The 20,964-nt window shown below is 35.4% G+C and overlaps 5 protein-coding genes and 1 long non-coding RNA gene across 7 annotated transcripts in view; 3 read left to right on the forward strand and 3 right to left on the reverse strand.

The window, feature by feature from the left end:
- On the forward strand, positions 39 to 4,043 carry LOC104767647 (protein SNOWY COTYLEDON 3). The gene is given in 11 exon segments (XM_010491641.2): positions 39 to 173; positions 487 to 699; positions 701 to 1,188; positions 1,190 to 1,383; positions 1,386 to 1,501; positions 1,503 to 1,688; positions 2,214 to 2,333; positions 2,766 to 2,882; positions 2,998 to 3,087; positions 3,526 to 3,633; positions 3,716 to 4,043. Coding segments are annotated over 11 exon segments (1,818 nt in total). The 3' UTR covers positions 3,767 to 4,043.
- Positions 5,721 to 6,763, reverse strand: LOC104765827 (zinc finger protein AZF2). Its single transcript, XM_010489601.2, has one exon. It carries the CDS (start codon positions 6,628 to 6,630, stop codon positions 5,770 to 5,772), a length of 861 nt encoding a protein of 286 aa, XP_010487903.1. The 5' UTR covers positions 6,631 to 6,763; the 3' UTR covers positions 5,721 to 5,769.
- LOC104765828 (mitotic checkpoint protein BUB3.1) lies at positions 8,540 to 11,274 on the forward strand. The gene is made up of 9 exons (XM_010489602.2): positions 8,540 to 8,842; positions 8,971 to 9,101; positions 9,343 to 9,425; positions 9,689 to 9,955; positions 10,103 to 10,178; positions 10,259 to 10,339; positions 10,491 to 10,569; positions 10,652 to 10,752; positions 11,042 to 11,274. The coding sequence occupies exons 1-9, from the start codon at positions 8,729 to 8,731 to the stop codon at positions 11,127 to 11,129; spliced, it is 1,020 nt and encodes a 339-aa protein (XP_010487904.1). The 5' UTR covers positions 8,540 to 8,728; the 3' UTR covers positions 11,130 to 11,274.
- Positions 11,217 to 12,367, reverse strand: LOC109130745 (RNA polymerase II C-terminal domain phosphatase-like 4). The gene has a single exon (XM_019240701.1). It carries the CDS (start codon positions 12,323 to 12,325, stop codon positions 11,384 to 11,386), a length of 942 nt encoding a protein of 313 aa, XP_019096246.1. The 5' UTR covers positions 12,326 to 12,367; the 3' UTR covers positions 11,217 to 11,383.
- Positions 16,860 to 20,964, reverse strand: part of LOC104765831 — a 16,297-nt gene continuing 12,192 nt past the window's right edge. Inside the window, exon 2 of the mRNA XM_019240863.1 lies at positions 16,860 to 17,792. Coding sequence (XP_019096408.1) covers positions 16,860 to 17,792 — 933 coding nt within the window. The remainder of the gene's footprint in view (positions 17,793 to 20,964) is intronic.
- Positions 18,755 to 20,964, forward strand: LOC104765830. Of its 2 annotated transcripts, none has more exons than XR_763928.1 (7): positions 18,755 to 18,894; positions 19,285 to 19,425; positions 19,576 to 19,995; positions 20,240 to 20,348; positions 20,486 to 20,566; positions 20,649 to 20,807; positions 20,889 to 20,964. It is a non-coding gene; the product is annotated as an uncharacterized LOC104765830 (long non-coding RNA). The 2 variants fall into 2 exon arrangements; XR_763929.1 differs by having other exon boundaries at positions 20,250 to 20,348.

A 20,964-nucleotide genomic window follows, 5' to 3' on the forward strand; every position in this document is an offset into this window, starting at 1 on the left:
CTGAATCCACCAAAAATAAAAAAAAAAAAAAAAAAAAAATGGATTCAACAAACCTGAAAGATGCGACGCCATATTTGAGACAATTGGAGAGAGATCTTAGTAATCTCTACCTCCTACGACCTACCTCAGCGCAGATCTGTGGCTGGTCTCGTCTTGTCGTCGGTGCCTCGAGGGTTTTATCTTAGTGTTTAATAAGTGCTATAGAATAATAACCAAATTTACAAACCATCTATAATAGCAGTCGAGAAAAATGAGCTATTATCTAAGTGCTATGAATGTAAACTTTTGTTGTACTGCAATGCTACGTTTTGGTATGATAATCGAACCCGACCAATATTTTTTGGAAGTTTGTAAAGAAAAAACACTAGAGCCTAAACTGTTTTCGAATTCGAATGCAAATTCACACTTGTAAAATTCCTCATTATTAAACCACTAATTTGAACAAGAAGACTGTTACATATATACTTTGAACAAGACTCCCAACAGCACCGACCTAAGAATCCACCTCGAGATCGCCAAGATACAACTGAACTCACAGCTAACAATGGCAGAGGAGGACTACAACGAAGACCTAGACCTGCTAAAAATGTCCCTTAAAGCTACTTATCCCATTCCCCTTCTCGTCCTCATTCTCATTCCACCACCACTACTACATCTTCTTCGTCTTCGTCTGCGATACTGAGGTCAAGTAAGCGGTATTCCTTCCCCTTTGCTCTCTCGCATGACAACGAATTCTGCTTCTAATTTGGTTAAGATGTCTTCCTCGTTTCCTAAACGGTCTCAATCGGTGGACCATCATCGACACCGGTTTGCACCAATGGATCATCAGCCCTGGCCAGGCGCTTCTCGGAGGGGAAACTCTGAATCTGTTGTCCCGAGTTTGCTTTCTAGAAGCGTGGATTGTGACAGTGATGATGGGAGGAAGCTTGGATCTGGCTCTGTGGGAAGTTCAATGTTGCAGCATTCGCAGAGTTCTAGGGTTTCTGCTGATGGGATATTGAATTTAGATGTGGGAGGAGGTTGTGAAATTTTGGAAACGAGAGATGAGAGTAAGACAAGACCAAGCACACTTCCGCGATTGGGTTCTAGTGTTTTGTGTGACTTCACTGCATCTGATACTGATGATGTTTCATCCGGTAGCACTACTGGTGCACAGGAATGTGGTTTTGGTTTCAATGGGGAGGTTGCAGCGTAATGCTATGGCTTCTGCTAAATTATGGCAAGAGACTAATAGCCGGTTAAGGCGGTTGCAGGATCCTTTCTCACCTTTATGCTCTATCCCAAGTTCAAGAATCAGTAGTATCTCATCAAAGTTCAGTCAATTGAAACGATTCTCTGGTGATAGTCTGTTGACATCATCTCCTTGTGGTATGGTTTCTCCAATAAGGGTGCTGCTACTCGCCCTGCTTCACCAAGTAAGATTTGGGCAACAGCTACATTGTCTATAGCTAGGGCACTTTCTAGTCCTTCTCGAGTGAGGAATGGAGTTTCCGAACAAATGAAATGCTTATAGCCGCACCTTGCCTTCAATTCTTTGTTTCTCTGCTGATATTAGGAGGGGCAAAATTGGGGAGGATCGAGTTATTAATGACCACTTGTTGAGGCTTCTGTATAACTGTTACCTGCAGTGGCGGTTTGCCAATGCGAGAGCAGACTCCACTTTCATGGTACATAGATTGAGTGCCGAGGTATTCTTTTTTTTTTTTTTTTACTTTAACCCATTAATGCTATGTTTACAATTGTGAATATATGGTTATCTCTTGCTTGAATGGCAAGGGTTTTTAGCCAATGCACAAGACTTAGGGGGAAGACATGATTTATAAGCTACTTTTAGCTATTGGTGCAGTATAAAAGTTAGAGCCTTTAAACTGTGCGGTATAAATGTTAGAGCCTCTAAACTGTGCAATTTTTCGTTAGAATGCCTTGTTAATCTACCAACCGGGCATACACAGAGCATATCCCTCCTAAGCCTCTTGGACCTAGAACATTGTTTGATTTAACTGTTGTGTTTTTCTACGTTTTAGATTGTCTGATGCTAATTTTTGCCCAATGCTAGGTGAAAATATAAACAGGGAATAAGTGTGAAAAAAGTTATGAAGTCTAGCTATTGTTAGGATATGATATCCTAGTAGATAAGTTAAGATAGTGAGTCATTGATGTGGTTCATTAAACCAGACACAATCTAGGGAACACATTATTTCATCTTTTGACAGAAAAACTTGTGGAATGCATGGGTATCAATTTCGGAACTGCGCCATTCTGTTAGTCTGAAACGGATCAAGTTGCTCTTGCTGAGGCAGAAACTAAAACTAGCTTCCATCTTGAAGGAGCAGGTGAGAATATGAACGTCTAGCAGTTTCATAATTTTTAGCTTGTAAACAAGAAAGGATTCCATGTTTAGATTCTTACCTTATGATTTCAATGACACCATTGAGGTTTTGTCTCAAGATTTGAGACTAAATGGGTATCTTCAGAAAAATGTGGCGTAGGAGGACGTGCAAATTGATATACAATTCAACTACCGGTAATGATAAATGCACAATTACAGTTTTACAAGCTAATGTGGAATGTTGATGGTTGTTTCTGTATGATACATTTTTTAATTCTGCTTCTGTGGAAGTTGTCATTAGTTGCTTAGAGTCATCATTTCATGGCATTCGGAAGTGTAAAGAAAGGAGATTATGACTTGTTTTCGAATAAAAGTTTATTGTAGTTGCTTTAACCTTTTCTGATGCTGACGAAATCATTATGTTTGAAAATTGTAGGTTGGTTATCTAGAAGCATGGTCTCTTCTTGACAGAGGCCATTCAAATTCTTTGTCAGGAGCAACAGAAGCCCTGAAAGCGAGCACGCTTCATCTTCCAATTAGTGGAAAAGCCTTGGTGAGTGCCACTTTGCCTGACTCCGATATGTTTGTTTTGTCTTATATTGTATCTTTAGGTAGTGAACGTTATATTCCCTTTTCTGAATGGTTTTAATGACTTTTGTGACTGTTAGGTTGATATTCAAGATCTCAAGCATGCTGTTAGTTCAGCTGTTGATGTCATGCACGCTATGGTGTTTTCGTTATTCTCGTTGACATTGAAGGTATATGCCTTGTCTCAGTGATTATAACGTAAATGTTGACTAAGGAAGCTATCTTCTCATTGCTCTTCTGTGCAATTTATGTTTTTCTTTGGATAATATAAGATTAACAATGCACTATTTAGCTTTGACATTGCAAATACTGCAAAGGTGTACTTATCATGAGAATACAGAGAGAGGCAAACCAGTTTCTTGGGTTATTATAAGATAGAGAGTGGAAACTCGCTGTTATCCATTCTTATATGCATATGTTCGAAACCAATTAGTTCTGAAAGTTCCCTAATGCATTTCTTTTGAGTATTTGTTATTGCTACATTAGCTCCGGTCAGAAACTAGAACCTAGTTGTATGAATAAAATATTCTCTTCTTGTGTTTTATGGACCGTAATTTAATCTCGCGTTTCTTGGTACATTTTTCTTTCTTTCTTTGCTTCATTGATAGGTGGAGGAAATGAATTCAGTAATGGCGGAAATAATGAATATCACTGCAAAAGAAAAGGTTTTGCTCGAACAGTGTCAAGGATTCTTATCAAAAGTAGCAGCAATGCAGGTTTTTGAATGCTCTCTTTGTTTTCTACTTTTGCATTTTCTTCCTGCTCAGCTTTTACAAACAAAAGCATGCATCTTGCTAGGTTACACACTGCAACATGAAGACGCACATAATACAACTAAGTCGGATATAAACCCACCAACCTGACTTCACAACTGTAGAAACTGATCTCCTCTGAGTTTACACGACCACTCACACCACTTTCACAACATGAATGATTTCTGACAACGTTTTACATTCCCACGGCCTTGCCTCGGAATCCCAAAACCGCCTTTATCGTTTTCAACCGGATCAAGGTGAAGTTCTTTGGGAGTATCTGTTCTGGCTGCACTTTGGAGTCGACGTTTCTTTAGTATAAGTTCCTGCGTTGGAGATTACAGAAGAGAAAGGTAAAAGAATAGAATGTGGTGTTTAGTTTTACCTATAAAGTTAATTTAATTGTATACAGAAAATAGCTTAATATATCTCTTTTGCTTTTGTTCTCTAATGAAGAAGGAAAAAAATGTACATAAAAAGTGAAGATATCAATCAATCTCTCTAATTTCGAGTTGGATTTCTTGTTGTTTTTTTCTCATTCCCCATGTGTCGTTCCTTCTTTTTGTGTGTAGACTTCTTGTCGTTTTTACTCGCCGCATCAATGCGTCTGTAGTACGTGTTTGTGTCATCGTGTGTGCTAAAACCTAAAAGAATAAGACAACTGACGTCATTCATTTTTATTTGTTTTTTAAGTACACAGCCAACAGAGACACCAAAGACTTGGTGACCAAGGGTTGATAACTTTTGTTTACTATTTTGTTTTGTTTTCTATAAAAGAAAATAAGAACAAAAAAATGCCTTTATTTGGGATGTGTTTGGATAAGATTATAATTGGCAACACGTCAAGAACATATCGCAGTTTATATGCAAAACGACACGAATTAGAATGAATTCAATTTGATAATATTGTTTAGTAAAATCTTTGATCTATCTAAAAAAAGAGTCTAAAATCACAACCTCGAAGCCTTTCTATACTTGTCATACACGTAAATTCTTAACTCTATCTCTCTTTTTGGGTTCACATTTATTTTATAAATTATTATAATCAATCAAATTAAAAGAGTACTGTAGTGTTCTTTTGGTACAAGATATCTCTGAGCACCGCCAAACCGAAATGGCCAGTCACCTTTATACATAACTAGAATATAGTTTTTAGTGAAACTTAACTAAAAATGTTGGAGAACATATATTTCAACGAAAAACTATGTGGTTCATTCACATTGGCGACGCGTATTAATAATGACCTATACTTAATAACGTGTTTGGTTCTGATTAGTACGATTAGGTAGAAGAACCGTACACGAGCCAATACACAGTTCTCTGGTTTTAGTCTTCTTTCCTCATTAAAATTCTTTATCAAAAGCAAAACAGAAAAACGAATCTTTTGTTTGGTACACTAATCAATCAATTAATTAAGAGTGTTAACTTGAAAAAATCATTTAACTTCCTAAGATCAATTTAACAACGAATGAAATGTTTCATGGCGAAGGAAACTTACAAGCACACATACCAAAGAACAGATTAACAGATTCGTGGTCACGTCTGTATTTATGGATTCGTATCATAATCCAAAAAAAATAAATAATGATGCATGCATTGCTGCTAACAAGCATGTGCCATTAATTTATAGATTTAAATACGAAATAAATAATAAAACAAGCTAAGGCTATATACACTATAGTTTTAGTGGCCAATAGCCATATCCGAAGGTATGCCAAAGAATTTAAAAAGATACATTGTAAATTGTTATTTTATTATTAGACCAAACCATAAAATAATACATGTGCTAAAATACTAATGAAGGCAACGAATCATCCACAGGAACGATTCTCAAATTTCCCCAACTATTTCTGCTCTGTGTTCACACATAAAATGACACGTGTCCAATGTAATTACAGAGTGGAGTCACAGAGAAAAAAAAAAAAAAGAGATTAGTTACCAAAATAAAAATGAATCAATCAATCATCAAATCAAATGGTTTTGTATCAATCCCCTAAACAAATATTATGAATATTCAAATCCAAATCAGAAATTTGTAAACTAAAAAAAAAAAATTGTAACTATGTTTTTTAAGAAAAAAACGAATTACAAGAATATTATTTAGATTCTTAAAGATAAATCTGCTTCTTTCTTGATGACTTGGTCGTGATCGGTCAACAAAAGCGGTTTTTTACCGGTCAACGGACTCAAGATCTCTTCGTCGGCGGCGGAGATTGGGTTGTGATGAAGGCTAAGCTCAGGTAACGCCGGTAGGTTAAGATCGATGAATCCACGGTTGCTTCTTTCTTCCGATACCGTGCTCGACACGCTTCCACTGTGGCTGACTGATTTGCTTCCACCTCCTCCACCGCCGAGGTTGCCTTCGTAGTGACAGCGTTTGTGACCGCCGAGTGCTTGACCAGTGGGAAACACTTTATGACAGATTGAACACTCGTGGATCTTGCCGGATGCGGAAATCGGATGTTTTTCACCGGCGGCGGCGGAGACGGTCGGAGCTGCTGTTGATGATGGATCATCGGGGTTTGGGGTCACGGTTGGTGGTTTGATTCGGTGGCTGGCTTTGTGACCGCCTAAAGCCTGATACGAAGGAAACGCTTTTCCGCAAACGCTGCACTTGTACGACGAAAGGGTCTTTGAAGATTCTGGCGGCGGCGTTTGCGTTTGCGGCTGCGACAGATGAAATCGCGTTTGGGTCGTCGTAGAAGGAGAAGGCTGGTCTTTGGCGAGCATGAGTAGACAAAGAGCGAGGTACTCTTCCTCGGTGAGATCTTGGTGGTTCTGAGATTTGGGACGAGAACGAGGCGGCGAGGAAGAGGACGAAGAAGGGCTGTGAGAACGCTGACGTTTAGAGCGTTTGCGTTTAAGCCACGGCTCCATGAAAACGGCGTCGTTCATCAAATCTTCTTTGGTTTCGATCCTGGTGGTGAAGGAAGATGGTGAATTCATCGCTTCGAGAGCCATACGAGGTTCTTCTTGTTCGATTCGTAATTAGATAGATCAGAGAAGAAGAAGAAGAAAAGTTCAGAGCTTTTTTTTTTTTGGTTTATCGCGAATATGGTGTGAGGGAGGGAGAGAGAGAGAGAGTGAAGTGCTTAAGAAATGTGTTTGGACTTGTTGTTTTTATATATGAAAACCACGTGGCAGATTTCTGTGTTTAAGTCGGTCAAATTTTTATCTTCTTATTGTCAAATATACTCCTTAAGATAAAACATTATACACTTTAGTAAAACATGGAAGGAAATTTCACAAAATGTATCAAAAATTAATTAATTAAAGAAAAATAATTACAACACAAAATGTATCAAAAATTAATTAATTAAAGAAAAATAATTACAACAAATGTTATTATTTTATAACATTTTTAAGTTTTAGCTCTTCAATATGTGTCAGATAATTAAAAGGATATGATGCTATATAGAAATAATTTTATCTCATCATATTTTCTAACACTTGTTTAATTTTGTTGTTAACTAATTTTAACACTTAAAAAAAAATGAAGAAAAAAGTCTTGATGATATAGAAATAATTTTATCTCATCATATTTTCTAACACTTGTTTAATTTTGTTGTTAACTAATTTTAACACTTAAAAGAGAAAAAAATCTTAAAAGAAAGTAACAAAACCAGATAAGTAAACCAAATTTTGACCGAATAAGAATAAAGAGAAACTTACAGTAAAATACCGGATTTTGTATTGTTGGTCACGGCTGACCTAATAAGTTGTAGTCATCATTTACGAGTGAGAGACCGGTTCAAAGTCAATAACCAGAAAAGTGGTAAACCCAAATTTTAGATTTTTAGCCTAATAGTAGTAGTAGTATAAAAATATAGTAAAATAAATTAAATTAAAAAAAAAAAAAAAAAGAAGCATACCTTTCCCGTGGAGCTGACTTATGTGTTGGCTACGCGCCACGAGTCGTGTGGGTCACGCCTTAAACCAAACGCGTACACGCCTAATTACGTTTTTATTAATTTTTATTTTGTACTACTAATCTTCTCACTATTTACAGGATTTTTCTCTTTTTAATTTATCAATAAGCATGATCTTAGTTATTTATTAATAAATCAATCAATCATTCACATGCTTAATCATCAAATTAATTTCTCAAAAAATTTACTGTAATAACTCGAAAATATTCGTTTTAAGATTACTAGAAAATGGCGTTGGAATAATATACTTAAGAAACAAATCGGAATTTTGTTTACAAAAATTATTAATCGAATGTTGGAGTGGCGAACTAACTTGGAGTGGAGTTGAGTGTAGGTGAGGAAAAAGATTGGGTGTGGCGTGGCGTACCGTATTTAGTAACTAAAACGGGGCGTGTTTATAGGACACGTGGGACTTTCCGTTACCACTCGTAACGATGATGTCATCACTTTTTTTGTTGTTACTTCTTCTACCCAAACAAAGCAAAGCCAAATCACAAAAAATGGTGGACGTGATTGTATCCAAACGCGTTGGCGGAGACGTCATGTTGGCGTTTAGACACGTGTCATTAGTTAGGTTGCGCAGACAACATCTTTGTAGGAGGAGGAGGAGGAGATGATACAGTTTAAGACGTTTTCCTTTCTTCCCGATTCCAGATTCTGTAATCTTCTTCTTTCTTCTTGCATTTGTTTCTTTTTGGGTTCTGTGTAATATTGGGCCTTTTGTTTAGCCTATTAAGCCCGAAATTTGTAGCTCATTATAAGAGGTCTAATGGCCCACCTTTGTTATAATCCTGTTTTTTTTTTGTTTTCTGCTTGTTAAGATGGTTTGCTGAGGCAGTTCATTGTTATAGGGGGTGAATTTTTTTAGAANGGGGTGAATTTTTTTAGAACTTTTTTTTAAGTGTTTTTTTTTTTTTTTTTGTTTCATTTCTTTTTAGAATCTCATCTTCACCCAAAATAAAAGAAAAAAGAAATAGATCTAAATCGACCCTTCGGTCCCTTTGCAAAAGGGAAGATAATTTGAATTCAAAATTAAAAAAAAACCACGCCTTCTCTTTCAAATCTCTCTCTCTCTCTCTCTCTCTCTCTATCTGGAAACCCTAGAATTTTTGTGATCTTTAACGGGAACTATGACTACGACTCCGTCCGCCGGTCGTGAACTCTCGAATCCACCGTCCGACGGCATTTCCAATCTCCGATTTTCCAATAACAGTGATCATCTCCTCGTTTCTTCATGGGATAAGGTTAGTGGTTGTCCAAAAACCCCCTTTCTACTTTGTCTTTTCACTGATTTGTTGACTCCGAACAGTCCTCTTTCCTTGATCTGAAGTTCAATTTCTTCTTCGTCTTCTGTGTTTGTTTTGAATCTAAGCGTGTGAGATTGTATGATGTGAGCACCAATTCGTTGCGAGGCGAGTTCTTACACGGCGGAGCAGTACTCGATTGCTGTTTTCACGATGATTTCTCCGGCTTCAGTGTTGGCGCCGATTACAAAGTCAGAAGGTATTGTATTGTCTTCTCTTATATTCTCTTCAGGCTAAGTTATTATTGTTCGTTTAAAATGAGGATTTTTGTGGTGATGTTGAACAAAGCACATGAGTTGTTTTTTTTAGGGCGATTTCTCTTTATATTGATAAGTGACGGCTATGCAAATTTCGAACTGAAAGCTTCCTACTTTTAGCAAATGCTCAAAATCTGTTGTAAGTTTGTTTGATTTGAGTGGTTTTCTCTGGTTATACTGCAGGATTGTTTTCAATGTCGGCAAAGAGGACATTTTGGGGACGCATGACAAACCAGTGCGCTGTGTTGAGTATTCTTATGCTGCAGGTACGTTGTAGAGTGGTATTCATGCTTTCTATGCTAGTTGAACAACAACACTGACGATTTCTAGTGCTTATAATGTCTACACAACTCGCAGCTAAGCAAATTCTGTTAATAAAATCCGATGTTACCTACTGTAAAACGGCTTTATTTAATACCTTAGTTTTCATGGACAGTGAACTTTTGTTTCTAATCATTTCTTATGTAACTGTATCTTACTGTCCCAAAAGTAATGCTGACACATCATTATGTTTTATGTGATGTTACAGGGCAAGTGATCACTGGATCTTGGGATAAAACAGTTAAATGTTGGGATCCAAGAGGCGCAAGTGGGCCTGAACGCACCCAGGTGGGAACTTACTTGCAACCAGAGCGTGTTTACTCTATGTCTCTTGTTGGACATCGTTTGGTTGTGGCAACAGCAGGAAGGCATGTAAACATCTATGATCTCAGAAATATGTCTCAGCCTGAGCAAAGACGGGAGTCTTCACTGAAATACCAGACAAGATGTGTGCGTTGTTATCCTAATGGAACAGGTTAGATGGCTGACTTATTGTTTCTTCTGTGGTTGATGGCAGTATCTGGAGTTGCTAAAATTTTCCTCCATTTCCAAAGTATACCGTACTCTCAGTTCTTCTTATTCCACATCATTGAATTGAACATCTGAAATTGGAAATTTACAGGATATGCTCTTAGCTCTGTTGAAGGAAGGGTTGCGATGGAGTTTTTTGATCTGTCAGAGGCTGCTCAAGCTAAAAAGTAATTTCCTTGTGTTTTTTTTTTCTTCTTTTCTCTTTTCCACAACTTCGACTTACAGATGTATTTGAACTTGTTCTCAGATATGCTTTCAAATGTCATCGGAAAACAGAGGCTGGAAGGGACATTGTTTACCCTGTAAATTCCATTGCCTTCCATCCAATGTGAGTTCTTACCTTAGATGGAGTCCAACTGTTTCATAGATTTCTAGATTTACTACTACTTACAGAACACAAGAAGGTCAAATTATAATGCTGAGAAATTTCTCCCGCATAGCTACTTTCCTGTGTAATCATCTTAGATTTTTAATTGCAGTTATGGCACCTTTGCAACTGGAGGTTGTGATGGTTTCGTCAACATTTGGGATGGTAACAACAAGAAGAGGCTATATCAGGTTAGTAAATGGGCAAGATCATTATTCTCTGAGTGTTAAGTATGGCACACAATTGATTTGCTCCTTGTTGTTCCCTTTGTAGTACTCAAAGTATCCAACAAGTATCTCGGCACTGTCATTCAGTCGAGATGGTCAGCTACTGGCTGTTGCTTCAAGTTACACGTTTGAAGAGGGGGAGAAATCGTAAGTAGCTTGTTCCCTTTCTAATCCTTTGAAGTTTTACAACAGTGTGCCTTAGAAATCTCTGATGATTTGAACTTTGGTTTGGTTGGTTGCTTACAGAGAATAACATAGCATAGAAGTATATTGCTACATTAGAGAATCTAAACTTTCAGATCTGATCTATATGACCTTTAAACGCATCCTTTTTGTTTTTGGCACAAAACCGCACACTTGAAAATATTGATCTCTTTGTATTTGGTTTCGAGTTAGAATTCTCTTTGATTGGGTCTCTCTGTGTGATGTTTTGTAGGTCTGAACCGGAGGCCATCTTTGTAAGAAACGTGAACGAAATCGAAGTGAAACCAAAACCCAAAGTATATCCGAATCCTGCTGCGTAAAAAGGAAGAAACACCAAGTTAATTTCCTGTGTTGTTCTTTTTCTTCTTTCTTGTATTTGCTAGGAGTGTACTAAAGATTGAGTCAACTGATCAACGTATGTTTGAGATTTTAATTAACTAGTGAAATACCCACATTCACCGTATATGTTTTAAAGTCTTCGTAGTCAATGTATCTTTGCAAACACATTTTATAAAATAGACAAACTTGCAATGCTTAAATGAAGTTTATACAGAGTTTAAAAGACAGAAAGAGATCAATCAACAGATTCTTGCTTGAGTTCAAAGTCTATTTCTTGTAGCAGCGATCTAACGTCCTTCGCCTCCAACTCGTCCTCGACCTCGACTCTGAAGAATCTACGGTGAACTTCCTTGAGTAACTTCAAAACATTCGCCAATCCACCGTTGCTTTCACTCTCGTCTGTCTTCTCCTCAGAGTAAGGCTTTGACTTTTGGACTTTGAGTCTGAAATAGGAGTACTTGCTAATATCAACTAGGTTACTCTTGTGATAAGGCCAAACTTTACGCGTATCATCCACAATCACCACCCCACGCTCCTCAGCCAAAACCAAACCAAGCGTCTTCATATGAGGACTCTCGTCTTTTGTTATCACTCTATCCCCAAAATAGAGTATCTTCGGATCAATCACCTCCAAAATATGCTTAGCGTATACGCGACTACCCTTTGTGTAAACATACATGGTGAACATCTCGTTGGCTTCTTTCAAGAAGTCGCGAACAAAAGGCCTTAGCTTTGTCAAAAATTCAATGGGATCTCCTGAGTCTTTGATTTTCCATAGATCGTCCCTCTTCATTGAACCTGCTTCTTCGAGTAGATACTTCTCTGCTTCGGAGAGACGAGGAACCTCTTTAGTGTGGAGAAGCGTGTGGTCCAAGTCGAGTACAAGGTGAAGCTTCTTCTCGTTGAGACAAGATGATTTCGTTGTTAAGCACTTGGTTAACGCCACAGCTTCGTGGCTTAGCTGTAAACCTTGGAAAATATAATCGAACGCTCGGCCTTGCCTTTTGTCAACTGTTGATTTGCAGGCGATGCAGATTCCATGAAGTGCGTACCAGTGACCACAGCTACTAGAAGAGGATAACGATAACGGTGACTCGTTGATCTTTGGTTCGATCTTTCGCCTTTTGGCTTGTGGTTCCGAAGAATGCTTTTCAACAACGGACATGATTGATTGCATAACCTAGCTTTGAGAGATCGATGAGAGAAAAAGAGAGTTGAATTTGATGTTCAGAAACCTAGAGAGATCGAGGAGAGAAAAATAGATTGAGGTTTTATAGGGAGATAGAGACCGTCACTAATAATTATGGAAAATTGGAAATCCCTGATGTTTGTTTATCTATCTGCTAAATGACTATAATATCCTTTTTCTACGCGTTTTCTGTTTATTGGGTACTTCACCTCAAAACAAATTTAAGAGACTTTTACTAGATTAATGGAAAATTGGAAATAAATGTTTTCTTTTCGTATACTAGCTACCAGATTAATATGTAAAGTCTAAATGTGTTACTATATAAAACAAAAGTTCATAGCCCTATCAAAAAAGAGTATATATATATATATATATATATATATATATATATATATATTTTTAATCTATTCAAGAAAAGAAGTAAAAGTTTCACCATCTTATATTAATTAAAACATCTAAATATATTATATTCTTAACTTTAATTCTATTTAAATTATTTTAAAAAAAGAATTAATTTATTTGTTCCTATAAAATTTGAATATCAATAGAGCTGGACATGTAACAAAACTGTAAATCATTTTAAGAACTCAGCTAATGCTATAATGATAGGTTTAGACTTGTAGTTATAAGAAGTTGATAACCAATTTAAACATTTGGATACATCCTATTTAACAATTTCAATTAGTTCACTAGCTAGGTGTCATTTGCACAACTAGTAAAATCATATGCAAAACTTTCAGTTCAGAATATAGTCATTTAAATCAATAACATATACAATGTATGAGAATATGTTTTTTGAAAATTAATGCAATATTCTCTTAATTTATTTTTATCAAATGTTTTTAATCTTATAGAATCAAACAAAAACCCAAAGACACTTTTAAAGGTATGTAACTATGTATATGCTTCTTTGTCAAAATCATTTTTATCAAATTGTAATTTTCTAAAGACTTAATATTTACTTGGATATATATGATCAATAGTCATATAATGAGCAAGACTTTGAGCTACTCTCAAACAAGAATTAAATAAAAGAAAACACACTTTTTCAATCAACATATACGTTTATGTTTGTTTTAACCAAATACTACTTTAGCTTTACATATGTTAAATTTGATTGATTGACTAACATGTTGAATATATGTTAAAAGATCACTATGAACGATTATACCTTATCATCATATATTAATATATGTCGAGTAATTAATCTCATCGTGGTCAATCAATGTTCTCTTTTTCTTTCTTGGCTACTCACAATTTTTCTACCTCCTACAAACCATCAAACAAATCTTAACATTTATATTTTAGTGTCTAAACCTATATCTCTGCAATATATATCATTTATTGCACTGAAGATGTATGCTCTATATATTTTTTTTTATCGCTAGTTATAAAGCAAATGTCAAAAATTTCATAAAGTTATTTCTTACTTGAAAAAGGGATTAAAAGTTGACAAAAAAAAAGATTAAAAACTGTTATATCAATATTGATTTATGGCTTTGACAAAAAATTTCCTTGTATCAAATTTGTTTGCAAGTAAATGATCAATAGCCTTAGCTAGTTAGGTATACTAATTAATTAAGGCTATCGGAAGTGAGAGAAAACATAAATTTGGTAAATAGTATGTATCCAAATGAGCTTTATTGCGCAAAAAAAATTAATAGGGTTTGATTAATTAATTTTAAAACACCAAGCTTGATTAATTAATCTTTGATTGGTTGACCTCGTTGTTCACATTACATGACTATATATATGAATCTCATTTTGCAAACCCTAATTAGATGGGGGTAATGAACTTCTCATGAGAGTCTATTTTAGATTTTTTTATGGTTCCTCTAATTTAATACCGAACCCATATAAGATTTCATTGATAGATTATATTACCTTTCTGGCCTTAGCCGGAAACAATCAATAGAGAAACAAAAGAAAACAATTGTACATAAAATCCTAATTTCAGGACTAAAGAAGTAAAAAGGGGAGTTAAATTTGAGGTTTAGGGGATGTTATTCTATTCTAATTTATAAATATTTTTGAAGAGTTCAACAAAATCAAAAGTAAATAAGTGAACTATTTTTTAAGGATTGCTAGAGAGTATTCTATAGTTTTGTTGATTAATTTGTTTTCGAAAATCTTGTAAAGTACTTCAAACAATCTTTGTATTTTATGTGATACTTTCTATGACTTTATTTTGTTAAAAAAATGTCTAAAATCATTAATCAATAACATAATAATTGAATTCATTAACAATCATAAACTCTTTTGTTTTAATTGAACAACACAAAACTTTTATTGACTTTATAAAAGTCTGAATCCAATAACCCAAATTTATTAAAATTTTAAATGAATTTTTACAAATCACAAACTAATAACACTAAACTTTAACAGAGTTTAACAAAATCTTGATCTAATAACAACAATTTCTACATAACATTTAAAGTCTTTAAAAGTCTATTCAAATCTCAAACCATTAACCTCCACTTCATCTAGTCAAGAAAATAAATAAAAGCTAATTACACCATTTTATTAAAAAAATTAAATATATTAAATCATTAACTTTAATTCTACTGAAATTATTTTTATTACTATATTTCTTTAATAAAAAATATTTATCCTCCCCGAAATAAAAAATTTGTTAACCTTATTATATAAAATCTGAACATTTTCAATAGAGTTTGACATGTAACAAAACTGTAATTCACTTTGAGATCTCAACTAATGTTATAATGATAGGTGTAGTTAGAAGAAGTGGATAAGCAATGTAAACATTTGGATAACATCCTATATTTTTAACAAATTCAACCACTTCACTACAAATTCAACCACTTCACTAGGTGTCATTGGCACAATAAATAAAATCATATGCAAAACTTTCAGTTCATAATATAAGTCATTTAAATCAATAATAAAAGATAAAATGTCATGAGAAAATGTTTTCTGAGAATTAATGCAATATTCTCTTAATTTATTTTCATCAAATGATTTTATTTTAAAGGATCAAACAAAAATCGAAAAACGCTTTTAAAGGTAGGTAGTTATATGCTTCTTTATCAAGATCATTTTTATCAAATTGTAAATTTCTAAAGAGACAATGCTTACTTGGATATTCATATCATGAGCAAGACCTTAGCTACTTACAAACAAAAATATAAATCAAATAAAAGACACTTTTCGTATGATACCGAGTGAAGTGAAATGAATCTACATATACTTTTTCTGCTTGTTTTAACCAAATATTACTAATTTGTTCGATTGACTAACATGCTAAATACTCTCTTCTTTTAAATTAATTATTATCGTTTAAGGTTTTTCACACAAAATAAGAAAACAGCATAATTTTCTATTTTATCCCTTCCTTAATAAAGATTTCTAGTTTTTTATTGGTCAAATCATTAAAATAGTTGAGATAAAATTGATATATTTGCCAAACATATGTGCATTGAAAATCTAAAATGACAAATATTGGAAAACAAAATTTTTATTTTATAATGACAACTAAAAAAACGAGAAGGAGTATATGTTATTACCATTATGAACGATTATACCTCATCATCACATATTAATTATATACTGGAGTAATTGGTTTCATCATCACTCAGTCAATGTCATTTTCTTCCTTTGCTACTTGCAATTTAAGATTTATATATTACCACTACAAACAAATAATAAAATTTAGAATTTATATTTTAGTGCTAAACCTATATCTTTGTAATATTATTTATTTATTTACACATAAGATGTGCAAACCTATATCTTTGTAATATTATTTATTTCTTTACACATAAGATGTGCAAATGTCAGAAAAACTGTAATCACCATATTAATGTATGGCTTTAAAGCCTTTGACAACATTTGGATTGGTACTACGTTGCACCAATCTCATGCCTCGTTTTAAACCAAATTTTAAGTCATCAACGTAGTAACAATCTCATGTCTCGTTTTTATCTGAACATCGTTTCCCTACTGACTGCTCATCTCTTTACTTTATGGCACCTTTACAACTGGAGGAGGTTAGGATGGTTTCGTCAACATTTGGGATGGTAACAACAACATTTCGTCAACGTCAGGTTAGTAATATGGGAAGAATCTTTTGGTTCTTGTGATGGTCTCAGTTCTTGTTATCTGCTCTTCTTTTCCCTTTTGTATTACTCAAAGTACTCGATATATGGTCGTCAGCTACTGGCTGTTGCTTCAAATAGCACGTTTGAACGAGGGGGAGAAATAGCTTGTTCACTTTCTAAACTATTAAACGCTCAAGCAGAACACGTTCTGTTTTTGTCACAAAACCGCACAGTTAAGAATATTAATCATGTAATGCGAAACCTGAGTTATTGTGTTTTACAAGCACGAACTATAGAGACGAGTTTTGCAAGGAACGTTAACGAAATCGAAGTGAAACCGAAACTAAAAGCATATCCGAATCCTGCCGCATAGAAAGGAAGAAACAGAAGTTAATTTACTATGTTAAATTTAAGTACTTTCTAAGAAGAGGTAGCCAAAGATTGATTCAACAAACATAAAGAGATCATTCTACAGATACTTCGTCAGTACGATCAAACTCTATTTCTTGTAGCAGCAACCTGACGTCCATTGACTCCAACTCTTCCTCGACCCTAAAGAATCTACTGTGAACTTCCTTGAGTAAGCTTAAAACATCGGCCAATCCACCGCTACTTTCAGTCTCGTCTGTCTTCACCTCAGAGTGAGGCTTTGACTCTTGACCTTCGTATCTGAAATACTTGTACCTGCTAATCTCCAATAGGTTACGCTTATGATTGGGCCAAACTTTACGCGTATCATCCACAATCACCACTCCACGTTCATCAGCCAGAACCAAATCAAGTGTCTTCTTATCAGGACTCTCGTTTCTTGTTATCACTCTATGCCCAAAATATAGTTTATTCGGATCAATCAGCTTCAAAATGGCTTCAGCGTATCTGCGAGTACCTTTTGTGTAAACATACATTGTGAAAAGCTCGTTGGCTTCTTTCAAGAAGTCGCCAACAAAAGGCCGTAGCTTCGTCAAGTATCTAATGGTTATGTATGTGGCTCTGACATTCACCTTCAATAGATCTTCCCTTGTTGTTGAACCTGCTTCTTTGATAAGATACTTCTCTGCTTCTGAGAGACATCCAACCAAAACGGAGTGGAGAAGCGTGTGGTCCAAGTCAAGGACAAGGTGAAGCTTCTTCATGTTACAAGAGAATCTCGTTGTGAGACGCTTTGTTAACGCTAAAGCTTCTTGGCTTAGCTGTAAACCGTCGAAAAGGTAATCGGATGCTCGGCCTTGGCTACTTTTGTCCACCCTTGATTTGCAGACGGTGCAGACTCCATAAATGATGTACCAGTGACCACAGTTATTAGGAGACAACAATTCAAACAAAGGAGGTTCCATGATGATCTCCGGTGATTCTGGCTCTGGCTCAAGAGAAAGATTTTTAACTACATACATGATTATCTAATCTATAGAATCAACCTTTAAGTTGGGCATCCAGAGTGATCAAATATTAGCAAATTTAACCCCAAACAAAAAAACCCTAATTTGATGAGAGTGAAAGAATGGGATTTCTAATAGGATTGTTTAGGGCTGGGCAAAATAACCGATAACCAAATAACCGACCGAAACCGAACCGAAAAAAACTAAACCGAACCGAACCGAAATTCTTCAAATACCCGAATGGTTAGTAAAAATCTATATCCAAACTAACCGAAACCGAACCGAACCGAACCGACAATTAAATGGTTAACCGAAATATCCGAAAACCTAGAAGATATCAAATATTATATACTTAATATTATGCAAAACTATAAAATAAACTTAAAATATAAATTATTTCTAGATTCAAAACAATTAAATATTTTAAATAATCAATATATGTAAATGTTATTATTTTGAATTTACAAAGTTAAATACTATTTTGTAAAATTGAATCAATATTTTTCCCTTTTTTGTATTTTTGTTATTGTATATTTGGTTAATTTTGGTTATATTCGGTTAGTTTTGGTTATATTTGGTTTATTTGGTTAATGTTAATATAATTTATGTTAGTTATGGTTATTTATTTAAATAACCAAACCGAAACCGAACCGAAAGAAACCGAACCGAACTAAACCGAAATTTCATAAATATCCAAATGGTTACTATATTACTATATCCAAAATAACCGAAACCGAATACAACCGAACCGAAACCGAATGGTTAACCGAATGCCCAGACCTAGGATTGTTCACAACATTTTCTAGGCCCAAAATAAAACAAAAACAAAAATAAAAAAAGGCCCATTATGCTGAGAATCTTTGCTCAGACGAGAAGCGAAGCAACCTTGAAGACACGGTACGTGGCAAATTATGGTTGGGTGTTGATTAAATATAAAATACAATATTTTTTTTTCTTTTCTTTTCCGGCTTAAACACGTGAGATCTCTTGGTCTCCAAACCCACTATTTCGCCGTTCTCCTCAGTATTCTCTTTCCCGGAGCCACCGTCCTCAGAGAGTAGCACCGTCGAACAGCCCGGAACAACAATCTCCGTCGACTGTTCTGCTCTCTATTATCCTCCCGGTACTTAAATCACTCCCACAATTCGATAGATTTGTTGGGATTTTAGAAAATTAGGATTATTTGTTGTTTGTTAAATTAGGGTTATTTGAATCAATAATCAGTGTTTGTTAAAAGTTAAATTAGCGATATTAGCTCTGATTGATTTATACATAGTTTTAGTTCATACACTGTTGGAATTGATGTGTTGTCACGCCGTCTTAGGTTGCTGATGATGATTCGTAAACATAGATGTTCGTTTCAGAGAAGAACCTACAAGTCTCTTTTTCTTTCTCTATGATATTTTCAGTTCTGATTTTGACAAGAGTCTTTCTCGGTTCTTTCCTTTGAGAACCTATATATGCATGTTCCTTTACATAGCTGTTTGACATTTTTTTGGTTTTGGTTTTGAAGGTTGGACAATGTTTCTCAAAGTCCAGTTACCGTGGAATGTGACGATTCCAGCTGAAAACATGGACGCCAAAAGGGCTGATTCTAATGAGGGCTATACTAATAGAGTTTACCAGACGCATTTGGACTCTGCTGATAAATTTTGTATGTATTGCTTCACAATTAGGACTCTGCTGATAAATTTTGTATGTATTGCTTCACAATTAGGACTCTGCTGATAAATTTTGTGAAGGTGTGGAAATTGGTTTTTGAGACTGTTGTGCTGATTTGGTTGCAATTTTGCATGGATTGCAGGAATTATCACAACACTTGGCGATTAGGCTGCTTAATGAGAGGCTTCAGGATCCAACGATGCAGGAATCACTTGTATCTATCTTCCCTAAAGATAATCCAAAGAGCACGAGGTTTGCAATCAACTTCGAACACCCATTGGTCTTGGAGGCATCACAGAGAACCTGAGAGAGTATCTGAAGAACATGCCACGCCTGATCATGCAACAGCAGAAGCAAGTTGCGGAGTCAGAATCAGGATCATCATCTGGATCTGACAGTTCTGGTTCCAACTCTGAATCTGAGTTAGAATCATCCTCTTCTTCTAGTTCGGATGAAAGCGACAGAGAGAAGAGGAAGCGAAGAAGAAGAGCTAGACACCTGTGTTTGGTTTGTTATCTCCACCAAAAAATTTCAAATCTCCGACTAATATATTAATGAAAAGGTAACACAAATGTTTATTTACCATTAAATTAAGATTAAAGCTTTGTGGTCTTGAAATGGGTTTGGTTTGTAGGATACTACATACTTCTGTTTTTCTGAATAAATTTACTGAATTTCTTAGGTTCATCTTCTGATACACAATAAACCGTTTTCTGCAGTAGTACAATTGCCTTTTGTTGCTTTGCAATATTCTCGTTTGTTTGGTAGTTACCAAATTCTAAGCGGTAATCTGGATGCTTTTTTAGGACCTTGCAGATATACTAGAAGATATAACCAAATCGCTGGCAGCTGTTCAGGCTATGGATCTTGCCAAAGAGCGTGAAAAATTAAGAGATCTGCAGCTATCTCTACAGGGTATATTGTGTTTCATACTGCTGAGTGGGTTTTGCACACAAATATTTGCTATTCTCTAGCTGTGTGCCTGTCTAGTGTCTACTTTGACTTTTGGAATCTGAAAACTGAACTTGATCTGCTTTTTCATCACTTGATAGTTGAAACGAAGCGAGTTAGAAGCTGCTTTCGAAGAGAGCAGGAAGCCAACCAGTAGCAAAGTATTCCGGGACGCCACAGAGGTTCTGACTAGGCATCCTAGTGAATGTTGTTCTGCTGTCCGTTTTCATTTGTTTTGAACGTTTGAGGTCTTTTATGTTTCAGCTGAAAAAGGATTTCACCAACAATGCTGAATCTGCTGTTGCTTCCTTAAGAGGATTGTCAGCTAATAAAACCTCTAGTCAAGCGGATCTCACACTTCTCTTCCGTGCTGCGGCTCAGGAAGCCAAAATTTCTAGAGCACAAAATCGAATTTTCAGGGTGGTAAGTTTTATGTTTTCCAAATAAAATCTTCCTCTAGCCAAAATAAACACCTATTTTACTGGCTATTATGTTCTTCTGCAGATTCTCATATACTGCAGGTCATCAATGAGACCAACACATGGTTGACCCTTAAACCAGAAGCTCTTCACATTGGATG

This window comes from Camelina sativa, chromosome 19, assembly GCF_000633955.1.
Source record: "Camelina sativa cultivar DH55 chromosome 19, Cs, whole genome shotgun sequence".
In the NCBI taxonomy this organism is placed as follows: Eukaryota; Viridiplantae; Streptophyta; class Magnoliopsida; order Brassicales; family Brassicaceae; genus Camelina; species Camelina sativa.

What these genes read in the sequence shown, in the direction of transcription:
- LOC104765827 (XM_010489601.2), bottom strand. Translation starts at nt 6,630, where the DNA reads ATGGCTCTCGAAGCGATGAATTCACCATCTTCCTTCACCACCAGGATC.
- LOC104765828 (XM_010489602.2), top strand. Translation starts at nt 8,729, where the DNA reads ATGACTACGACTCCGTCCGCCGGTCGTGAACTCTCGAATCCACCGTCC. An exon ending in GCCGATTACAAAGTCAGAAG is followed by an intron (nt 9,102 to 9,342) that starts GTATTGTATTGT and finishes GTTATACTGCAG; the next exon opens with GATTGTTTTCAATGTCGGCA. An exon ending in TTTGAAGAGGGGGAGAAATC is followed by an intron (nt 10,753 to 11,041) that starts GTAAGTAGCTTG and finishes GATGTTTTGTAG; the next exon opens with GTCTGAACCGGAGGCCATCT.
- LOC109130745 (XM_019240701.1), bottom strand. Translation starts at nt 12,325, where the DNA reads ATGCAATCAATCATGTCCGTTGTTGAAAAGCATTCTTCGGAACCACAA.